A 22,371-nucleotide genomic window follows, 5' to 3' on the forward strand; every position below is an offset into this window, starting at 1 on the left:
AGCAAACCAGAAAATGTGGGGAAGGAGACCTGGTAGCACCTGCTTGGGTGGGCTGTTCACAGAAGCGCAGTCATGTGGGACTTGCACCTGGCATCTGAAGTAGCGGTTAACTACTGCGCCTGCGCTGGCAGCCTGCAGGGTCTGAGCTCACTGTGGACAGTTAGTGTCGGCAGTGAATGGAAACACCTAGTCAGTATCTGGGGGGAAAAAAATCAAAGAACTTGCTGTTGGGAGTAATAAAAACAAACTTATGTATCTGTTGTGTGAGGTGTGAATTCAACAGAGCACCAAGTAGCTGGTGGGTCTAAAGAAATTAATTTCCCACAAACTGTTTTTTTGTTTGTTTGTTTGTTTTTGTTTCTGTGTTTTCGAGACAGGGTTTCTCTATGTTATCCTGGCCATCCTGGACTCGCTTTGTAGACCAGGCTGTCCTCGAACTCACAGTGATCCGCCTGCCTCTGCCTCCCGAGCGCTGGGATTAAAGGAGTGTGCCACCACACCCTCTCAAAACTGTTCTTTTTATTTTTGATTTTTCAAGACATGCTTTTTTCTGTGCAGTGCTGGCTGTCCCGGAACTCATTCTGTAGACCAGGCTGGTCTCGAACTCACAGAGATCCACCTGCCTCTGCCTCCTGAAAGGTATACCCCACTGTAGCCAGCTCCACAAACTGTTCTTTACAGCTGTAAACATTTTCTTCTTTCAGTCATCTCAGAAAGGTCTTACTGTGTAGCCCTGGCTGACCTTGACTTGTAGTCCTTCTGCCTTAACCTCTCAGTTTCTGGGATTAAACATTGATTTTCGTGTTAACAAAAGCTGAAAATGAAATTCATCTTTGAGTTAATAAAAGCCTAAAAAAACCAACTTACTCAAGGTCCCCAAAGAACTATTTTAATGGAGAGCATTTTGAAACCTCATCTCTTTTCTATTCGGCCAGCTATGTAGCCCAGGCTGACTCAGAGTCTCCGCCCTGCACCTACTGAATGCTGGGATTATTAGGGTACGCTTCTATGCCCTGGGTCCCCTACTGGGTTCCTACTAGGTAGTTTTGTCATAACCAATATATATGCTTGCATTTCTAACAGCTTGGAAATTTAAAAGCTACTTTAGTGTTTTGCCTTTTCTCAGACAATGCTGTTTTTTACTTCAATCTAAAAGATTAAAAGTTATTTTTTGTTTTGTTTTCTGAGAATGGGTTTCTCTGTGTAACCTTGGCTGTCCTGGACTCACTTTGTAGATCAGGCTGGCCTTGAACTCACAGTGATCTGCCTGCCTCTGCTTGGGATCAAAGGCGTGTGCCACCACACCTAGCCAAAAAAAAATTTTTTAAGTCTTTTTTTTTTTTTTTACCTTAATGCATTGTCTCCTACTCCGAGACACCCACGAAGACTTAACTTCCGTAAAAAGCCTCCACATCGTTTTGAAATATTTTCCACTACTCGGCCCTATAAGGAGACAGGCAAAAAGATAGCCTAGGTTACTTTTGACAAAAATACATCTTTTAAAAAACCACTTAGAAAAAGAGAGAAAGACTTCTTTTTTTGTTTTTGTTATTTTAAGACGGGGTTTCTCTGTAGCCCTGGCCCTCCTGTAACTTTGTAGATCAGGCTGGCCTCAAACTCACAGAGACCCACCTGTCTGTCTCCTGGGCACTGAGATTAAAAGCGTGCACCACCACTATCCAGGAAGAGAAAGACTTTTAAGTAAGAAAATTCTAAGAAAATGTCAATTTACTCTGAGAAAGCCTTTCTGATTACCCATCTACTCGAAACACTGTTCTACAGTCTATACTCTTATTTTGTTTAACTTGTAGGTAACCTGTATTTGAGGATTGATGCCATCTTGTCCTTGAAGAACTCTATGTGCTGTGTGTGGTTCACCTGGGGTAACCACAGCAAGGCAACGCTATACCCTTCCATCTTTACTTTCCTGTCCTTTTAGAGAACTAGCATAGCATTTCACACATAGCAGGAACTCAGTGCGCACTTACCATCTTGATGAATCAATCTATGGGCCACATTTTAAAAGTAGATACTATCTTTGAGATCAGAGAATTATGGGGTAAATGCAGTATGTTGGTGAGGTTTTTAAATTTTATTTTAATTTTAATTGTATGGGTGTTCTGGTTACATGTATGCCTGCACAGTACATGTATGCAGTGCCTGTGGAGGCCAAAAGAGGAAGCCTGGTTCCTTGAAACTGGAGTTAGAGAGAGGTGTGAGCTGAGCTGCCATGTGGACGCTGGGAATCAGGCCAAGGTCCTCTAGAAGAGCAGCCCGTGTTCTTAACTACTGAGCCGTTTCCTCAGCTCTGCGAGTACTGTGCAGAGGCGGGTGACCCTGCATGCATGTGAGCAGGTGTGCACAGAGGCCAGGGGCTGTTGTCGGGTGTCTTCTCTAACTGCTCCCCCTCTTCTTCCTCTTTGTAACAATAGGACTCGTCTCTGAACCTAGAGCTTCCACTATGGCTAGCCAGCAAGCTTCTAGGATGCATCTGTCTTTTTTTTTTTTGGTATTTTGTTTGGTTTTGGTTTTTCTAGACAGGGTTTCTCTGTATAGCCTTGGCTGTGCTGGACTCACTTTGTAAACCCGGCTGGCCTCGAATTCACATTGATCCACCTGCCTCTGCCTCCCGAGTGCTGGGATTAAAAGCGTGCGCCACACGCCTAGCTGGATCCATCTCCATCTGCCCTCCTTCAGTTCTGGAGTTACAGAACCTCCGGTCTTGACTTGTACACAGATGCTGGGGATCTGAACTCAGGTCCTCATGCTTATATAGCATAGGCTTTACCATCTGAGCCGTCTCCCAACCCAACAGCACACTTCTTTCTTTTCTTCTGTGCTCTCTATGTGCTGGGAGTGGCATGCTTGGATGCACACTTTTATTATACTTGTGTATTTAAAGGTACCAGGCTATACCAAAAGGTTAAATGAGAAAAAACAGAACCCTCATATGCAAGGAAACTGACTCATTATAAAAACAATTTTAATAATTTTAGCTTTATCCATTCTTCATTTTCCATAAAAATTATCAATTTTGCTCCCCCAAGAATCAAAACACACATTAAAAAATAAACACAAATACCATTCCAACAAGTTTAAGCCTACTTACTACACAATAAACAAATATAAAATAGCTGCTTTACATGAACAAAAACTACAAACAAAACCCTTGGTCTCAGTTCAGGATTAAAGTTATTAAAGAATTTAGTGTTATTTCAGAAACTAATTCCACTTATCCTCAAAAATTGAAGGAAATTAGGGGCAGACAGACAGGCCAGTAGCCGAGTGTGGCCTATTGTGCATGCTGCCTAGGTTTGAATCCTAGTACCCTCTTCCCAAAGCTCAAGAAACACTTTGTTGTTGTTGCCATCATTTTGTTTTGAGACAGGGCCTCCAGCTCACATTGGTTTGCCTAACTCTACTGAGATTAAAGGCCATTGCTACCACACCTAGCTAGGAAAATCCTCTCTGAGAACGTTGGAGGCTTCCATGAAGCAAGCTTGCTGTACCAAAAATAAATGCTTCTTCAGCGGAAAAAGATTTAATGGCTGGCATTAGTGCTGTAACTACTAATGAGATAAACGAGGCCACACACCACATAATTATACCTCAATATCCCTCTGGAAATCAAACAGGTCAATTCGTTGCCAGTTACTGCCATCCAGAGCTAGGACATTCCAGGCCTATTTTGAATAAAAAGATATGACAGATGAACAGGTTGAAATCAAAACAGAAGCTGTAATATTTAATTTCACAATTCAACCAACAAATAATTGAGATTGGGCAGAACCGCCCTCACTCCCTGCCAGTATCCCCCATCAACCAGCAGCGTGGTGGTGCGGCACTGGGGGCAGCGCAGAAAGCCTGGCGGCGCCCTGTCTTTCTCTGATGAGTTCTCCTCATCAACACACTCACTCAGCTATGCTTTGCAATCAATCAATATTCTGTCCAACTTGACTCAGCGACGATGTTATTTTATTGTTTGTCTCACTGGGGATCAGATCCAGGGCCTTGTGGCCCTGTACATGCTAGGCAAGCATTCTACCACTGAGCTGCACCGAGCTGTTTGTTTAGGAAAGGTCTTATTGTGCAGGCCCGTCCGGCCTCCAACTCTCGATCTCCTGCTTCGGCCTCAACCGTCCTGGGACGCCAGGTCCAGGGCTCATGTTCATTTTAAAACTGCCAACTTAAACCTGTTTAGATGTCTCTTCCATCAACTGGAGGAATCAAGAAAGTTTATTAAATTTTCCAACATTCAGCTCATTTGTTGTGGATTTTTTGGTGTTAAAGCCTTTAAAAGCTTCACCTAATTAGGTAACAGAAGCCACATATTGTTCAGAACAAAATGGGCAGTCTACTGTGTGTGTTTGAGACGAGGTATCACTATGAAGCCCAGGGTGTTCTCAAACCCAAGACACTCAAGAGCCAGGACTAAAGGCATAAGCCACCATATCCAGATCTAGAGTGCTCTTTATAACAACAAATTTAAAAAGCAATCTAATGAAGGTTATACTTATAGCGATTTCTCTGAAAAACAACTTTTTTGGAGGCAGGGTCTCACTGTACAACCGGGTGAGCTGAACTCTTTAGAGACCCCTCAGCCTCTGGCTGCCAACTGATGAGATTAAGGGCTTGGGCCACCATGTCCCACTTTTCTCCAAAATTTCCAACACCAAAATTCTGGATATTCCTAGAAACCCAAGGGTAGCTGTCAAATGGTCAGCAAGAATCCTTACAGGGAGTGAGGGTAAGCAAGCAGTTATTCTAAAGCTAGGGAAGTTTCTCACACAGTCAATGTTACCTTTTTCTTTGTGGCTTTCAATTTTCCCAGTGTTATTTTATTCTTTTAATTTAGATTTATTTATAATATATACACAGTGTTTTGCCTACATGTATACCAGAAGAGGGCACCAGATCTCATTATAGATGGTTATGAGCCACCATGTGGTTGCTGGGAATTAAACTCAGGACTTTTGGAAAAGCAACCTTAACCTCTGAGACATCTCTCCAGCCCTCCTCCAGTGTTATTTTGTTGTTTGTTTTGTTTTTTTCTACTTCTTTTAAATAGTTAGCCATGGGAAGTAACAAATAAAACTCTTAAAAAGCCACATGTTTAAGAGATTCTTGGGCTAAATATATCTGATTATGTGCTAGTCCTTGCCAGGTTCTTCACTGAGGAGGAAATGGGCAGAACTCAGCCTAAAGTTAGAAATGACAGGTTCCTCCCTAGCGTCTGCATTAAAAACAAAACAAAAAACCCTCAAAGTCCTGGCATGTGGCACAAGAGCAAGTGTCTCCCTCCGATACAATCCACACCAGAACAACAGAGACCAAGGCACCAACACTCCAGAGCTGGTGAGACCTGGCACAGTTACCTCCTTCCCTTCCGTAAGTGAACACCACAACTAAAGCTCCCTTGCGCACACCACTGGATGACTTCAGTTTGTATGGAGTCAGCGAGGAAAATGTGCTTGTTTGTAAGGATGCTTAAAAGACCATACAGCTGCTGAAGAAATCACAGCACGGCTCACTGTTTCCAAAACAGTGGATATGCACTTAAGTATAACTTTTAGGATGGAGAATTTACTCTAAAATTACCATAAAGGGGAAATTTCTACATTAAGGTTCTTGGTTTTTCAAATACAGTGGTGGCGGCATTTATACTGAGGACGTGAAGAGGCACCTGGGTTCACCTAACATGGAAACTGTACTTTATGGACCTTTATTAGTGATGCTCTGTAACTTTTTCCTCCCTCCTGCCATTTTTGAAGGAAAGACTATGTGGCGATAACGTGAGAATTAGATGCTCAAGAGCCTTTAATATATTCATGTGCGTGTCTATGTATTGGTAGAAAATGAACTTTAAAAAGTAGCAAGATATGATTCCTTAGTCCATGCATTCAATGTAAAGCACCCTCATACAAATGTTAGAACAGTACACACAACAGAAAGCAACCATAGAGTCACACCGCATGGATGCGGTTTTGAGTGAAATAGTATCTTCTGTAAAATATATAAGCAACACCTAAAATAACAGCCGCTACAGAGGCTACCAGCCCCAGTGCCAGGAAATGGTCCTCTGTAACCATGTCAGCCATCTTACCCTTGAGACCTGAGCACAGCGACACAGGGTGACAACATCCAGGAAAGAAAATATCCTAAGAAGAGAAGAGAGGGGGACAAGATTTTACCATTTCTCTCTCTTTTAGGTATTCTGTCTCTTCCGTAGTCTCTCCAGCCCACCCCATCTTGCTGTCCAGGATGACCTTGAGCTCAGGATCCTCACGCAACAGGAGGGGGGGGGCGTCCAGGTGTGCAAACACAGTGTCTAGGGTTGTTTTGGTGTGTGTTTTAATTGTTATAGTGTGCAAAATAGGTGTCATTATCTTTTCATCTACAGAAATCACTGTCCATGCCAGCGGCCAATCCCTCTAGTGCCCCCTCTTGCCGGCCTCCCCCTTCTCCCCTTTCCCACCCCCTAACAGTCGATCAGAAGTTTCTCGTGGATGTAGCCTATAATGATGAACACACAGCACCATACACACAGGACACCTCCAGCACCCAGAGGCAGAAGGTCTTTCAAACAAATACAAACAAACCCTGAGTAATTTGCAAAGCTAGCTTTTCCTACACTGAAAGACATAGCAGTCGAGGGTCAGCCTCCAACCTAACTATATGAAGTGTATATAGCTTAGCAGCATTGAGTACTGGCTCCTCCTATGTAATCATTACCACCAACCTCTGAAGCCTTGTGTGGTCTAACCAAAGCTTCATATTTAATAGTACTTTGCCATCACCTCTCCCTTAGCTCTCGGCAACCACCATTCTCCCTTCTCTCTGGACAGGTACTTGGTATTATTTTATTTGTAAGGACAAGAATAGTTTATTATATACAAATACCACATTCTGCACATGCATTGGTGAATACCTGGGTTACTTTCCTCAACTGGTTATTACAAATTCTGTTATTATAAACACAAATACCTGTTTTAATCGCTGATTTAAATTATTTCAGGTGTATAGCCAGAAGAAGAACTTCTGGACCATCACTGTTTGTTTCACAGAACTCTTGTTCTGCTATGTTATCAGCTGTACCATCTCATCCATCCATCCATCCATCCATCCATCCATCCATCCATCCATCCATCTTCAAGACAGGATTTCTCTGTGTAAACTTGGCTGCCCTCAAACTCACAGTGATCCGCCAGCCTCTACCTCCCTGAGTGCTGGGATTAAAGGCGTGTTCTACCATGCATGGCTAGTTGTACCATTTTAAACACCTATTTACCAGTGCAAAAATGTTCCAATCCAAGCAGGGTGTGGTGGCGCATGCCTGTAATTCCAGCACTTGGGAGGCAGAGGCAGGCAGATCTCTGTGAGTTCGAGGCCAGATTGATCTACAAAGTGAGTCCAGGACAGCCAAGGCTACACAGAGAAATCCTGAGTTCCAATAGCTCCATCTTTGCTATCATTTATTATTTCCTCTTGTTTTTTTGTTTTTGTTTTTGTTTTTTACAGCCACACTAATGGCTGGGAAGTAAGAACTGGTATCTCTATGTGCCTCTGTAGTTGATGCTGTAGACTAGCTTGGCCTCAAACTCACAATTCTCCTGCCTTGGACTCCTAGGCAATACATTTAAGTCACCACACAAAGCTTGAGAATTTCTGATGTGCTTCTTGGTTATTTGTACATTTTCTTCAGAAAGGCACCTACTTGTGCTGGGTGTGGTGGCGCACGCCTTTAATCCCAGCACTCGGGAGGCAGAGACAGGCACACCGCTGTGAGTTCGAGGCCAGCCTGGTCTACAAAGTGAGTCCAGGACAGCCAAGGCTACACAGAGAAACCCTGTCTCAAAAAACCAAAACCAAACAACAACAACAACAAGAACAGTAACAAAAACCAAACCAAACCAAACAAACAAACAAAATATGTAGAGATCTGTCTTAAAAAACAAAGACAAGACCAGAAAAGCACCATGTCTAGTAGTCATTTTGACATCACTGTGAGGCTCTTTGTGCATCCAAGAGCACAGTCTTTCCTCACACACGCATTTTTCTTCCATACCTTGTCACTGCTGCAGCCTCTTTTAATGCCTAAAAGCTTTAAGTTATGGTGCAGACCAAGTTACATATTTTTCTCTCATTTCCTGAGTTTGGGGTTTCATATTCAAGAAATTGCTGCCAGGTACAATGGTATGGGGCCATCCCTCTATGTTATAGTGATTTTTAAAAAAAATAATTTTACCTATTATGCTGAGGTTTGGGGGGTGTACTAGAGGTAGACACTGGCTACGGTAAGAGTGTGACTTCACTCTGCGTGTGCCGCTGGGTCAGACACGGGGCCTTGCACGTGAAGCCCACGAGTTGCTGCTGCAGCGCGTTTAGATTTTCCAGCCCATCTTCATCCTTCTGGTGTGGACAGCCGTCTCCCAACACCATCTGACAAGACCGTGCGTGCCTGTTGGAGAATGTGTTCTAACCACCTTTTCCACTGCACTTATGTCTTCTTTTAGTATCACACAACTTTAAGTATTTTTTAGTTCTGAAGCCAGCATTGCTTTCTTGCTCTTTCTTCTGTAGGACAGGACTTCACTCTACAGCCAGGGCTATCCGTGAGCTCATTAGCTCCCACCTCATCTTCCAGAACGCTGAGCTGCAGGTGTGCACCCGGCCACCCAGCTGCGGGAGGTGGTTTGGATGGTTCAAACACTTGTACAACATCAAAGAGAAAAAAAGGGAAAACAGCAACAGCACTGAATGGTTACAACCAATTTCCCTGATACAAAGGCTCTGCGCTACTGTGTTAACCCACAGTCCTCTCTACTTTTTGACACAGGGAACCTTCAGCTCACCCTGGCTTACAGAGTGAGAGTCCAGGGACAAGCGGAGACTCTTGGACAGACCCTGTCTCAACCTCCCTTCCTCCAAGAAAAGGCACACATGAGGTGGGCTGGAGGGATGGCCTAGCAGCCAAGAGCACTTGTATTCTTACAGCACATGCACGTTTGACTCCTCAGCCTTCATGCACCTGAACTACCAGGCTCATCTTAGATTTCTGATATATTTTTATTTGTTCCACATGAGAAACTGACTAAAATTGGTACTGAGTTGAAGGGTGAAACTAGGAGCCACAGAATGAGCAAACATAATTGCTCTATATACTGCAGGGTCAGCAACAACACCTAACAAAAGCCCAGGAAATAACTTCGATAAGATAATAAGATGGGGGGGTTGGAGAGATGGCTCAGAGGTTAAGAGCAACCTTTGCTTGCTCTTCCAAAGGTCATGAGTTCAATTCCCAGCAACCACATGATGATTCACAACCATCTATAATGAGATCTGGTGCCCTCTTCTGGCTTGCAGGCCAGAACACTGTATACATAATAAATAAATAATAAATCTTAAAAAAAAAAAAGATAATAAAATGGGAATAGGTAAATAAGTAATAAGGCCCTTCCTTTTGACTTCTTTCAAACACACACACTTTTTGACTATTACTAGTAATGCTGCTAGAACCAGTCCAACTATTTCATCACATTTATTTATTTATTTGGGGGCAGTGGCTCCCACAGACCCAACACAGGTCTTCACGCTTGGTGGCAAATACCTCTGTTCACTGAGCCTTTCCACAGGTCCTCAATCCAATTATTATTATATTATTCTAACTATAAAAGTGGAAATGCTGATGATATGGTATTTCTAAATTTAGCTTTTTGAGAACTGCCAGGCTGTTTTTTCCATGGTGGCTGTACTAGTTTTACATTCCTACTGGCAATTTATGAAAGCCAATCTCCCTCTTTTATTCCATGCCCACCCAACTGGTTTTTTGTTTGCTTGCTTATTTATAGATAGGGTCTCCGTATGCAGTTCGGGCTGGCCTCAATGTCATGATCTCCTGGCCTCAGACTCCTGGATGGCGAGATTACAGGTGGGTGAAGGTATCGCCATATCCAAGGGGGGTGGGGAAGAGTTTGGGTTTTGTACTGTAACTTTTCTGTAAGTTTGAAATTACTCAAGAAAATTTGTTTCTTTTTGGGGGGCAGGGGATAGGGTGTCACTGGTTGTCCTTGAACTCAATCTGCCTGGCCACCTGCTGAGATCACAGGCGTGCACCACCACACCCTGTCTACCCTATTCATCTAAATGATTCATGCCTAGGGTGTTACTCTAATGAATGATTAGAAAACTTTCAAGGAAAATCACTCAACTGTGTTACTATAGCAAATGAGAGGAAAAAAAAAACCCAACTAGAAATCTGACAGTTGGTAACCGACTGTAAAAACTGAAATACAAAGCCAGGCATGGTGGCACACGCCTGTAATCCCAGCACTAGGGAGGCAGAGACAGGTGGATTGCTGAGTTCCAGGCCAGCCTGGTCTACAAAGTAAGTCTAGGACAGCCAAGGCTACACAGAGAAACCCTGTCTCAAAGCAACCACCACCACCACCCTGAAATACAGTGACAAAAAAAATGACATAAAGTTCTACTTATTTTTCTCTACCTACAGGTTCACGATACGTTATGTGAGCAATGCTCTAAATTAACAGGCTAACACGTGGGTAGATGTTACTACTCCTGGCTGTTGGGTTATTACATCAAAAAGGCCTTTAAAGTTAGAAGCAAGATAGGAATCATCTTTGTTCAACATGACTTGAACATTCTACCTAAAATAATGAAAAAAAAATGATAGTAAAGATTACAAATGCTAAGTTTTTTCATAGGTGACATAACTACATAGATAAACTAGGAAACAACTCAAGCTATCAAGACTTTCAGTAAGCTAAGTAGCTTATATATAGTCTTAGCGCTGGGAGACCTATACAAGAAGACTGCGCCAGTGTGTGTACATCCCGATTACAGCCCCCTCTCTAGTCTCCTCCAGGTCTCCCACCCTCATCCTGCCTCCCCTAGTTCTCAGAAAGGGGGATCCCTCCTCCCCTACCAAGTCTCATCTGGACTGCCTGCATTCTCTTCCTCTGTGGCCTGGGAAGGCTGCCTCGTCAGGGGGAAGTGAGGCCAGAGTCCATGTCAGAGGTAGCCCCCAGTCCCCATATTATGGGACCCACAAGGAGACTGAGCTGCCTATCAACTACATCTGAGCAGAGGGTAGAAGGGTCAGGTCTTGTTATTAATTAAAACAAAACCATGGAGTTGGAGAGATAGCTCAGTGGTTAAGAGCTCTTCCAGAGGTCCTGAGTTAGACTCTCAGCAACCACATGGTGGCTCACACAGCCATCTATAATGTGATCTAATGCACACTGTATAAATAATAAATAAATATTTAAAAACAAAACAAAATAAAACCAGGCTGGCAGATGCCTGTAATCCCCGCACTTGGGAGATGTGAAGATCAAGTACAGAGAAGCAGGCTGCAGTGAGACCCTATCTCAAAAATAAGCCAAGCAAAGAAAAAAGCAAGCCATTCTCTATGACAGAGTTACATAAAAAACAATAATAAACACAAAACAAACTCATTTAAAAATTACATTAGTAGGGTGTGTTGGCACTTGCCTTGCAGCTCAGGACTTGGAAGGCATAGGGAGGTGGGTGGCAGGACCTGTGAGTTAGAAGCCAGCCTGGTTTACACAGTGAATTCAGGATAGCCAGGGCAATCCTGTCTGTCTTAAGATCAAGAAACAAACAAAGAAACAAACAAAGAATCACATACAAATCATCTCAGTAACGATGTAATGAGTATAAATGAACTGGGCTGTGGCTCACTGGCAGAGTGCTCGTCTAGCACGTTTCACCATTGTAGGTTTGAGTCTTAGCACTGAACAAGAGCAGCAAAAGGCAGCAGAGGTTTCAACCTTTGTTTGTGCAGGTCTGGCTGGCCTGACACTTGCCTCCAACTGGAGCCCATGTTTTGAGGTGGAATTGCACTTTCTCATCCTAATTACCAGCCCTCCTCCACTCTTTGCTTTTTTTATGGAGAGGGTAACAAAAGCAAGAAGGTAAGTGGTATGCTGAACTCACAACATGGTTGACCATCTTTGGACCTTAAATTTTCCACGTAAAAGCACTAGTTCTAGAAGCCTTTTTAAATCGTTTATTCAGTGTGTGTGACTGGGGGCCGGAGGGGGCATGCTATGGTAGCCTGCTTGTGTATAGCTCTTCCCTCTTTCTACTTCTGCATGTGTCTGGAGACCAAGCTCAGGTCATCAGGTTTGTAGCAAGGGCTGAGCCATCCTGTTGGTTCAAATACGAGGAACTAATAAACAGTCCACTGGGAGTATCCTGCCTGCTAAGTGGGGTGCTGTGTGCCTCTAATCCCAGTACTGTGAAGGCAGAGTTTTAGGGCAGCCAGGCCTATGACCCAGTCTCCAAAATGAAACAAACAAACGAACAAACAGATGGACACTAATATTAAACAAGAAAATGTGCAGTCTTATATTAATTTTTTATTTTAGTTTCATGTTTTGAGGAAGGGTCTTTGGCCCAGGCTGGCCTTGAAGTTACTGCATAGCCAAGAATGGCCTTCAATTCTTTCGTCTTCTGGCTCCACCTCCCAGGTACCATCATCACGCTCAGCTCTGACTGATTTCTTTTTGTTTCTTGAGGCAAGGTCTCCATAGCTCTGGCTGTCCTGGAACTCACTCCTAGACCAGGCTGGCCTGAGATCCGCCCGCCTCTGCCTCACAGTGCTGGGAGATTAAAGGTGTGGTCCACCACACCAGCTTCAGATGGACTGTAATGGATCCATGTCCATGATGTCTAAACAAATACTCAACAACAAAAAGTGACCGGCAGCCACATGTAGCGTGGAGGACAACAGAGACAGACGGTTGTACTCTGGCTTCCGAAACTGTGAGGATTGTGTCTAGTGCACGCCAACCTACCTCAATACCACACAACCTGTGTGATCGTTACCCTTATGTAAAGCAGACTGACAAAGACATTTTAGGGTTCTTATGTCTTTTACCCTGAAGATAAATTATCAGGGGGCAGGAGCATTTAGAAAGAAAACGCAGATAACCACAAATAATGGAAAGTAAGAGATACAGAGTGAGGGAACATAAACTCTATCCACACTTGACTGACTTCTGGAGACTACATGCCAGCAGCTCAGGCTAAGAGAAGCCAGGTGTGGTGGTGCATACCTTTAATTCCAGCACCTGGAGATAAGCCAGGTGTGGTGGTGCACACCTTTAATCCCAGCACCTGGATCTCTGTGAGTTCAAGGCCAGCCTGGTCTACATAGTGAATTCCAAGACAGCCAAGTGAAACTTTGTCTCGAAAAAAAACAAAAACAAAACAAAACAAAAAAGGGGCTAGGAGCAAGGACTTGGGAGGCAGAATGGGGAGGAGGATTGGTACTCAAGTGAGTTCAAGGCCAGCCAGGCCTACAAAGTGAGACTGTCTACAAAGGTGGGGGACTGGGAGGGTTAGACTAAGAAACAGCTGAAGAGCTGTCCTGGAGCACAATAATTTGTTAACTCTCCAAAAGAAAGTGTATTTTCCTTCTCAGTTATGATATCCTATAGAAATGAATATACAAAATATGCTGATTAAATACCTAAATCAGAAGAGGATCTATAAATAACTCATTCCCCAAATGCAAATTTTTCTAAGTAATTCTTTTGTTTGTTTTTTTGAGACAGGGTCTTTCTGTGTTAGCCTTGGCTATCCTAGACTCACTTTGTAGACCAGGCTGGCCTTGAACTCACTGCAACCCACCCGCCTCTGCCTCCTGAGTGCTGGGATTAAAGGCGTGCACCACTACGCCCAGTTCTACGAGATTCTTTACTATCTTGACACAGGGTTTTTTCTGTGTAGCCTTGGCTGTCCTGGAACCTTCTCTATAGACCAGGCAGGCTATACTTGAACTCACAGAGATCAGCCTGCCTCTGCCTCCCCGAATGCTGGGATTACAGGAACCTGCACTGAGCCTGGCACCTAGATAACTCTTAAATATCTCAAAAGTAGCCAGGTATGGTGGTGCATGCCTGTAATCCTAGAACTCAGGGAGGCAGAGGTAGGCGGATCTCTACCCAGAGAAACCCTGTCTTGAAAAAAAAATCTCTAAAGTAAAGGTTGTATTTTGTGACATGGATAATGCTACAACACAGTTTCACTAAGTTAAAAACCAAAAAAAAAGTACTGTAAAATCCTAACCCTAAATATGGTCTGGGGAAGAGAAGAAACACTGATTTTTTTACTGGCTGTCCCAATAATCACTCTGTATAGACCAGGCTGGCCTCGAACTCAAGCATTCCTCCTGCTTCTGCCTCCTGAGTGCTGGATTAAAAGCTTGCCACCACTGCCCAGCTGCTTTTTACTTTTAAAATAAAGAGCCAGGGCTGGCGAGATGGCTCAGAGGTTAAAAGCATTGACTGTTCCTCCAGAGGACCTGAGTTCAATTCCCAGCAACCACATGGTGGTTCACAACCATCTATACTGTGATCTGATGCCCTCTTCCAACCTTCGGGTGTACATGCAGGCAGAGCACTGTATACATAATAAATAAATAAATACATCTTTAAAAAAAATAAAAATAAAATAAAGAGCCAGGTGTAGTGACGCGCATCTTCAGATCTAGCATTTGAGAGGCAGAGGCGTAAGTATGTGTGTGTGTTCGAGGCCAGCTTAGGCCACACAGAGAAATCCTGTCTCAAAAAACCACAAGTAAATAAATAAAAAGTGTAAGTCTGTCCCACAGCAGCATAAAGATGCTTTAAAACAGGGAGTAGCAGCTCGTCCCCAAACACAAAGCAGACCTAGAGCCGCTCTTAGAGGAACTGAAATTTTTCTATCTGTTTTACAAGGAGGCAAAAGCAAAGGCAAGAAGCAAAGTCATATGTATGCCTAAGTTGAAACACTGCTGTTAAGTTTTTAAAAAATTGTTACAATAAATATAAAATTCCAGATAATATGGACAAGCAAGTGAAACCTGTGACTTTCTGATGCATGATCCAATGAAGGTTGTGAGCGCAGCCTAACACACTTGTAGATGATGGTGTCAAAAGATTGGATTCTCATGATAAATATCACAAATAAAAACTAGCCAACAAGGTTTTATTAATACACAAATATAATGTATGCCACTGAATGAAATAGGATTAGGCCTCAGTCTTACCTTAGTAGGAGTTCTTTGGGAAGCTTTTTATTGATTACAGCTTCATCGCTGTTTGAGAACATCTGTAAAAAAAAAAACAAAAACAAAAACAAAAGTCATTGCATCAGGCATTAACATTTATCATGTTCACAAGTCCCTCAGGAGAAAGGTTAAAAAACAAACAGTGGGGACCCAGCAAAACGGCTCAGGAGGTAAATGCTGCCAAGCATCTCTGGTAGCCGTGAGGTAGGGGAGAAGCAATGGCTCAAGGCTGTCCCCTCACCTTCCTCACAAGTCCACGCGTATTAAGGTGTAGTGGGGACTGAAGAGATGGCTCAGAGAGAGCAAATGCTAGGCCTCATAAGCCAGACAATTTTATCTCAGGAACCACAGCCCCAAGGTAAGGTGGGACAATACATCAACTTCCTAAATCACAACAGCGTTGCATCTAATCTAGTGCCTACACCAATCTACTAAACCCCTGCCCTCTAAGTTCAGTGGTTCTCCGTGGATCTCAGAAGCATCTCCTCGCCACAGTGTGTGAAAGGGACCTTCTTTGCTGAGTTGCTATTCCAGTTTCTCCGGCTGTGGGTGTCTGGGGTTATTAGAAGACAGGACTAACTGAAATCCTGAGCTTGTCTCGCAACTGGGCTTCCTGAATCCTGGAATGTTGTCTGGCCTTGAACTCCCAGTGCTGGGATTAAAGGTGTGCACCAGAACAAAGCTTCCTCTTTCTTCCTTTTTTTAAAAAAAGATTTATGTGTGTGGGTGTTTTGCCTGCATGTATAAATAAATATGTGCATCACATGCATGCCTGGTGCATGGGTCCTCTGGAACTGACAGGTGTGAGCTGCCATGTGGGGGTGCTGGGGATTGAACCTAGGTTCTCTACAGGAGCAGCCAGTGCTCTTAACCAAAACTCAGCTCAGTTTTATAAAACATTTTGGTTTTCGTTTCTCTGTGTAGCCCTGGCTGTCCTGGAATTTGAACTGTAGACCAGGCTGGCCTCAACTCAGAGATCCAGCTGCTTCTGTCTCTGGAGTGCTTCCTTATTGTAGTTTAAAATTTTTTTCCTCTAATATTTTGTGGTTTGGTTTGTGTTTTTAAAACAAAGACTTGATCTACAGCCCAAGTGAGCCTTGAACTCACATGCCCCGATTTCTGAACAATGTCCTTGGGTTCTCTGGAAAGTCTCAGTGCATGTCTGTGTGTCTACAGAATGACAGCAAGCCACTCACACTGGGGATTACTACCTTACAGAGATGGCGCCCAGAAGCCCAGGAGCTCTGATGTCCATGAGCAGAAAAGGAATTTAAGGGTGTGTGGGGGGGGGCACCACCATGCCTGGGAAATATTTTATTTCTTATTTAAGTTTCCACAAATCCCCTAAAGCTGACGCATGAAGTTAGCCACCATAAATTTATTGGCAGTTAAGGATTAAACACAGGGCCTCACATATACAACCCAAGCATTCCTCATCTCCAGTCCTTTAAAAACTCTTCTCAATTAAAACCAAAACCAAAACCAAAACAAAACAAACAAAAAACCATTAACTTGAGCCAGAGTGGATCACTGTGAGTCCAAGGCAAGCTTGGTCTACAAAGCCTGGTCAGCCAGGACTACAAGAAAAACCTTGTCTCGAAAGAAAACAAATCAAAACAACAACAACAACAAACAACAACATTTACTTAGCCAGGCATGGTGGTGCACACCTTTAATCCCAGCACTCGGGAGGCAGAGGCATGCAGATCTCTGTGAGTTCAAGGCCAGCCTGGTCTACAAAGGGATTCTAGGACAGCCAGAGCTACACAGAGAGAAACTGTCTTGGGGGGGGGGGGGGGGAAGCAAAAAGCCAGCCCATTTACTTATTTTCTTATGTTCATGAAGAGGTGGATACCATAGAAAACACATAGGGGTCAGAGGGCAGTTCACAGGAACTGGTTCTTGTCTTATACTATATGGAGTCCAGGGACTCAGTCACCTTAACTGCTAAGACATCTTGTTGGTCCTTGTTTTTTATTTTTGAGACAGGGTCTCATTGATGTACCCCAGCTACCTTCTTGCCTCCGGGTCTTGAGTAGCAAAGATTGTAAGGAATGTGTCACCACTCACTCAACTTTTCTTTTGTTTTTCTCTGTAGCCCTGGCTGTCCTGGAACTCATTCTGTAGACCAGGCTGGCCTCAAACTCAGACATCCACCTCCTTTTGCCTCCTGGGTGCTGGGATTAAAGGCGTGCACCACCATGCCTGGCTTTCACGCAAGTATTTTTTGGCACCGACTTTTTGTTCCTTTTTTGAGACAGTTTCTCTATGTTGCTCTGGCTGTCCTGAAACTAGGTATGTATACCAGGCTGCCTCAAACGCAGATCTGCTTGCCTCTGCCTCCTGAATATTGGAAGTGAAGACATGTGCTACCATGCTCTGGCTCTATAAAGCCCCCATCCCCCGCCACAGGGACAGGGTCTTTATGGAGCCTTGGCTGTCCTGGAACTAGCTCTGTAGAGCAGGCTGGCCTTGAACTCAGAGATCTGCAGACCTCTGCCTCCGCTGCAACCAAAGGTGTGTGCCACTGCTGACTGCCTCTGTTTTGAAGCGTGCTTTTGAGCGTACTTAAAGCTGCTGGGTTACTACAGTCTCCTAGTTCCCAATGTGCTTAGCCCTCAGGACACTCTGTCCATCAAGCAGCCACTCGCACCCTCTGCTGCTCCCTGATAACCCACAACAGCTACTAATTTTCCTCAGATTATGAATTTTTCTGCGCCTGGTTATTTCATATAAAGGGAATTGAACTGTGATGCCTCATGCATCGCTGATCTCTTTTTACAATATTTCTGGGATTTATTTACACTGTAGAAGTACTTTCTTTTTTATGGCCAAGTAATAAAAAGATTCTCTGTATATACCACATTTCGTTCGTTCACTTGTTCATTCATTCATTGTTTCGTTCTTAACAGCCTTTTGGATATTCAGAATACTGCTGTGTTGTCTTGGCTGTCCTGGCCTCGCTTTGTAGACTCACAGTGATCTACCCGAGTGTTGGGATTAAAGGCATGTGCCACCAGGCCCAGCTTTTTTTTTTTTTTTTTTTTTTTTGGCATTCTTATGTACGTATTTGTGTGAATACTGATTTTTAATTCATCTAGGAATGGGGTTATGGTCATATGACATTTTGATAAAATTTCAAAGGAGCCATTAAGTTGATTTCTAAGGCGGCTATGGCAGTCTACCTTTCTATCACTAACAAGGATTGCTATTCTTCTCTATACTTCTGCCTACACCATAATGCCCAGTGCTGGGGCAGAACCCAGGCTTCCCTTACCCATAGCAGCTGAGCCTTCTACCTCGAGCCCCAGACTTACCGACTAGTAAGGGTCCTATCTTACTTCCTATACACTGAGGCTTTACTTAGCACACAACTTACACATAGATGCCTCCACTTTTTAAAGGTTGTCTGTTTACCTTCACAGATAAGTGATTTGTTCTACTCCTTGCTGTTTGAGGCAGAGTTTCACTGTGTTGCTAGGGCTGCTTTCTAACACATGAACTCACAGCGATCCCACTGCCTCAGCTTCCTTTACCTCTAGTCTGGTCTACAAAGTGAGTCCGGGACAGCCAGAGCTACACACAGAAACCCTGTCTTGAAACATCCAAAGACAAAACAAAACAAAATACTTAACTCTACAGGTCAATATTTTCATCAAGCACCTTTTATCAAGTACTTTAAATCCCGGAACTCAGGAAGCAGAAACAGGCAAATCTGTGAGTTCGAAGCTAGCTTGGTCTACATTGACTGCTAAGCCAGCCAGGGTTATACAGAAAGATCCTGCCACAAAATAATAAAATACATGTATTTTCATCAAAGTGCTATACACAGTTAGGCTCAGCATTATTCCCAGTAACCCAAAGATAGATATAACCTAAGTTTCCATCTACAAATGAACTGATAATACAATGAGCTACATGTATGTAAGTGAAAGTTCAAGGTGAAGTGAAGCCTCTGGGACCCCAACTTTCTTTATGAAAATACATGCTGATGAGTTACTTCTCCGCTGGCTATGTGGTTCTGCCTGCAGCACCAGTATCTGGGAGACAAATGAAGGAGGACCATGGGTTTGGTGCCAGCCTGGGGTAAATACTAAGACCCTATCTACAAAAAGCAAACCAAGCTGGGCATGGTGGTGCACGCCTTTAATCCCAGCACTCGGGAGGCAGAGGCAGGTGGATTGATGTGAGTTTGAGGCCAGCCTGGTCTACAAAGTGAGTCCAGGACAGCCAAGGCTACACAGAGAAACCCTGTCTGGGAAAAAAAAACAAAAACATGCAAAAAACAAAAAAAGCAAACCAAACTAAACACAAAACAAACAGCAACAACAGACACAAGACAGGCTGCTGGGACTGCTCAGTGGCTGGGACTCTTGCTACCCAAGCACAAGGCTGTGAGTTCAAACCCCCAGACAAGCAATGCACCTGAAGTCCAGCACCTCAAGGTAGATGGGTAGATAGCCCACGGAACAGTTAGCCTGGTGTATAAAGTGGCAAACAATGAAAATGGCTGACTTCTAAGGTTGTCCTCCAAACATTCTCAAGCCCCCGGTGGCACCTGCACCATCATGACACAGGCATACGCAGAAAGACGAACGTGACAATAGGTATGCACAACACATGCCTCAAACACATAAGGGCTAAAAACAAACACTGACTATGAATGACTTCCAAAGTAGGGCCTTAAACACTAAAGCACCTTCCTGAATCACTCCTGCTGTCACTGTGGAAAGAGAGTCAGCTGGCAGGAAAACCAGCGTCTCATACTCTAATAATGGCCTATTACACACTCCAGAAGTAGCCAAGCTGCCAGAGGGCTGCGGCCTCCCGAGGCACCTTTAAAAAGAGGACTGGAGCTACCAGGGCAAACTAATTCTTCTAAGCTGCTCTATGGTGACTGAGGTTAAATGTAGGATCAGGCAGTGTTGGATAGCAATTACTGGGGAAAAAAAGGTTCTTCATTGGAAAAAATGTACGTCTGGTGGTCTCATTTTCATAACTTTGAACAAACTTTGTGACATCCGATGGTAGGTCAAATCTTACAGCAGCAGGAACACTCTGGAGAGTTTAAGATGGAAGCCCACACCTAAAGCTGGATGTTTCTTCCTTCTTTTTTTCCTTTCTTTCTTTTTTTCTAAACAGGGCTTACTCTGTGTAGCCTTGGCCATCCTAGAACTAACTCACTCTATAAACCAGGCTGGCCTTGAATTTACAAAGAGCTGCCTGCCTCCACCTCCCTGAGTGCTGGGATTAAAGGTGTGTGTACTATTACCCTGCTGAGAAGATTTTCTTAAAAACACTTTTCCTATAAGTAGCTTTTACAATGTTATGCCATTCTCTCACTCAACCAACACCAGATGTTTTTCCAGTTGGCTGACTTTCTTGCCAGTATCCAAAGGGGAGAACATTTTTGTATGCTAAATAAATCTGAAGGAAAATAAGCTTACAATTTCTCCACCCAAAAGTTTTCCTTAGTAGAAATAAATGTAATTGCTCTTTTGAACAAATTATGGAGCCAGGAGGTGGTGGTGCATACCTTTAACCCCAGCACTCGGGAGGAAGAGGCAAGTGGATCGCTGTGAGTTCGAGGACAGCCTGGTCTATAAATCGAGTCCAGGACAGCCAGGGCTCATGTTACAGTGAAACCCTGTCTTGAAAAACTAAAAAGAAGATGATGATGGAGGAAGAAGGAGAAGGAAGAAGGAGAGGGAGGAGGAGGAAGGAGGAGGAAGAGGAAAAAGGAGGAGGAAGAAGGAGGAGGAGGAAGAGGAGGAGAACAAGAAGATCAGGAGGCCGGGCGTGGTGTCGCACGCCTTTAATCCCAGCACTCGGGAGGCAGAGGCGGGCGGATCGCTGTGAGTTCGAGGCCAGCCTAGTCTACAAAGCGAGTCCAGGACAGCCAAGGCTACACCGAGAAACCCTGTCTCGAAAAACCAAAAAAAAAAAAAAAAAAAAAAAAAAAGATCAGGAGGAGGAGAAGAGGAGGAGGAGAAGAAGGAGGAAGAACAGATGAATGTATTTCAAGTTTGGACTTTGGTCCTATCTCAAAACTCAATAAAGAACTAAACAGTGCTGGGTCCACGCAGGCAGAAGGTGTGAGGTTTATCTGTTATGCTGAGACAAGGCGTGGCTGTGTGGCCTTTAGCCTGACACTCATGGCAATCAGCCTCCCACTGCCGTGGGGTGGCAGGGTTAGAGCCATGTGCCACCACTGCTACAAGCAAAGGGCCCTGACCTGCATGGCCAGTCCCAGCCATTTCGCTCCATCTCTACTATAATCATTAGATATAAAATATCACTGCCTCTGTCTAAGTTCTACAGTAGTCTCGAATAATGTTTCATATAATTATGTCTTCAGAAAGCAGTGGTGCGACTTTAATTCTGAGGCAAACCTTGGGCTTTATGCATGCGAGGTGGGCAGAGATCAACATGGTATTTTCAAAGAACAAGTGGTATGATATTCCTCTTCTGCTCAAACAGGTAGTTGTAGTTTACTTTACCAGAAACAAATCGAGAGTTTAAAGGTCAAGGCCATTCCTCAATCTTCCCTAACCCCTCCACGCCCCTGCCCTCACAGCAGCAATTCCCACTGTCCTTTGGTTTTGGTCCTAGAAATTACTAGCATTTTACATATCGTCCTTTTATCTATCCATCTCCACTAGATTTTAGACTCCACCAGGACAAGGTTTTGTTCATTTTTACATCTCCTGGTATTCTTCTTCTTCTTCTTTTTTTTTTTTTTAAGATTTATTGATTTATTATTATGTATACAGTATTCTGCTTGCATGTACACCTTCAGGCCAGAAGAGGGCACCGGATCTTGCTATAGATGGTTGTGAGCCACCATGGGGTTGCTGGGAATTGAACTCAGGACCTTTAGAAGAGCAGGCAGTGCTCTTAACCTCTGAGCCATTTCTCCAGCCCCTCCCCTGGTATTCTTAACTGCAGGCACATCCAAAATACTCAGTAAATACTCGATGACTGCATCAGTCATTAGCAAATGTTACTGAACTGGATGGGGTGCTGTGTGCCATAATCCTAGCATTTGGGAAGCTGAGACTGAAGGATCAGATGGACCACAAAGCATGACCACCGTAAAAACTGTATCTCTGGCTACAGAGTTGATGACTAAGCAGGCAAGAGCCTGTCTGACAACTGGTGTTGGGTCCTGGACCCACTGAGAAAAAGAAGAGGCTTTCAAGTTGTCCTCTGGCTTTCACATATGCCTTGTGGCACACAAGTCTCCAGCCCCTCTTACAGACATAAAAATGATA

At 43.8% G+C, this 22,371-nt stretch overlaps 1 protein-coding gene across 4 annotated transcripts in view; it reads right to left on the minus strand.

Annotated features, from left to right (window-relative positions):
• FBXL20 (F-box and leucine rich repeat protein 20) overlaps positions 1–22,371 on the minus strand; it is a 64,717-nt gene that overhangs the window by 22,840 nt on the left and 19,506 nt on the right. For 3 of the 4 annotated variants that reach the window (XM_084751109.1, XM_084751111.1, XM_084751108.1), the window contains exons 2-5: positions 15,077–15,138; positions 6,104–6,158; positions 3,609–3,683; positions 1,349–1,443 (exon numbers count right to left, since the gene is read on the minus strand). In XM_084751109.1, the coding sequence (XP_084607235.1) occupies positions 1,349–1,443; positions 3,609–3,683; positions 6,104–6,158; positions 15,077–15,138 (287 nt within the window). Of the gene's footprint in view, positions 1–1,348; positions 1,444–3,608; positions 3,684–6,103; positions 6,159–15,076; positions 15,139–15,338; positions 15,682–22,371 lie in introns of those variants that run through there. The other variant, XM_084751110.1, reaches the window with a different exon arrangement.

This window comes from Acomys minous, assembly GCF_964271855.1.
Source record: "Acomys minous genome assembly, chromosome: 12".
Lineage (NCBI taxonomy): Eukaryota > Metazoa > Chordata > Mammalia > Rodentia > Muridae > Acomys > Acomys minous.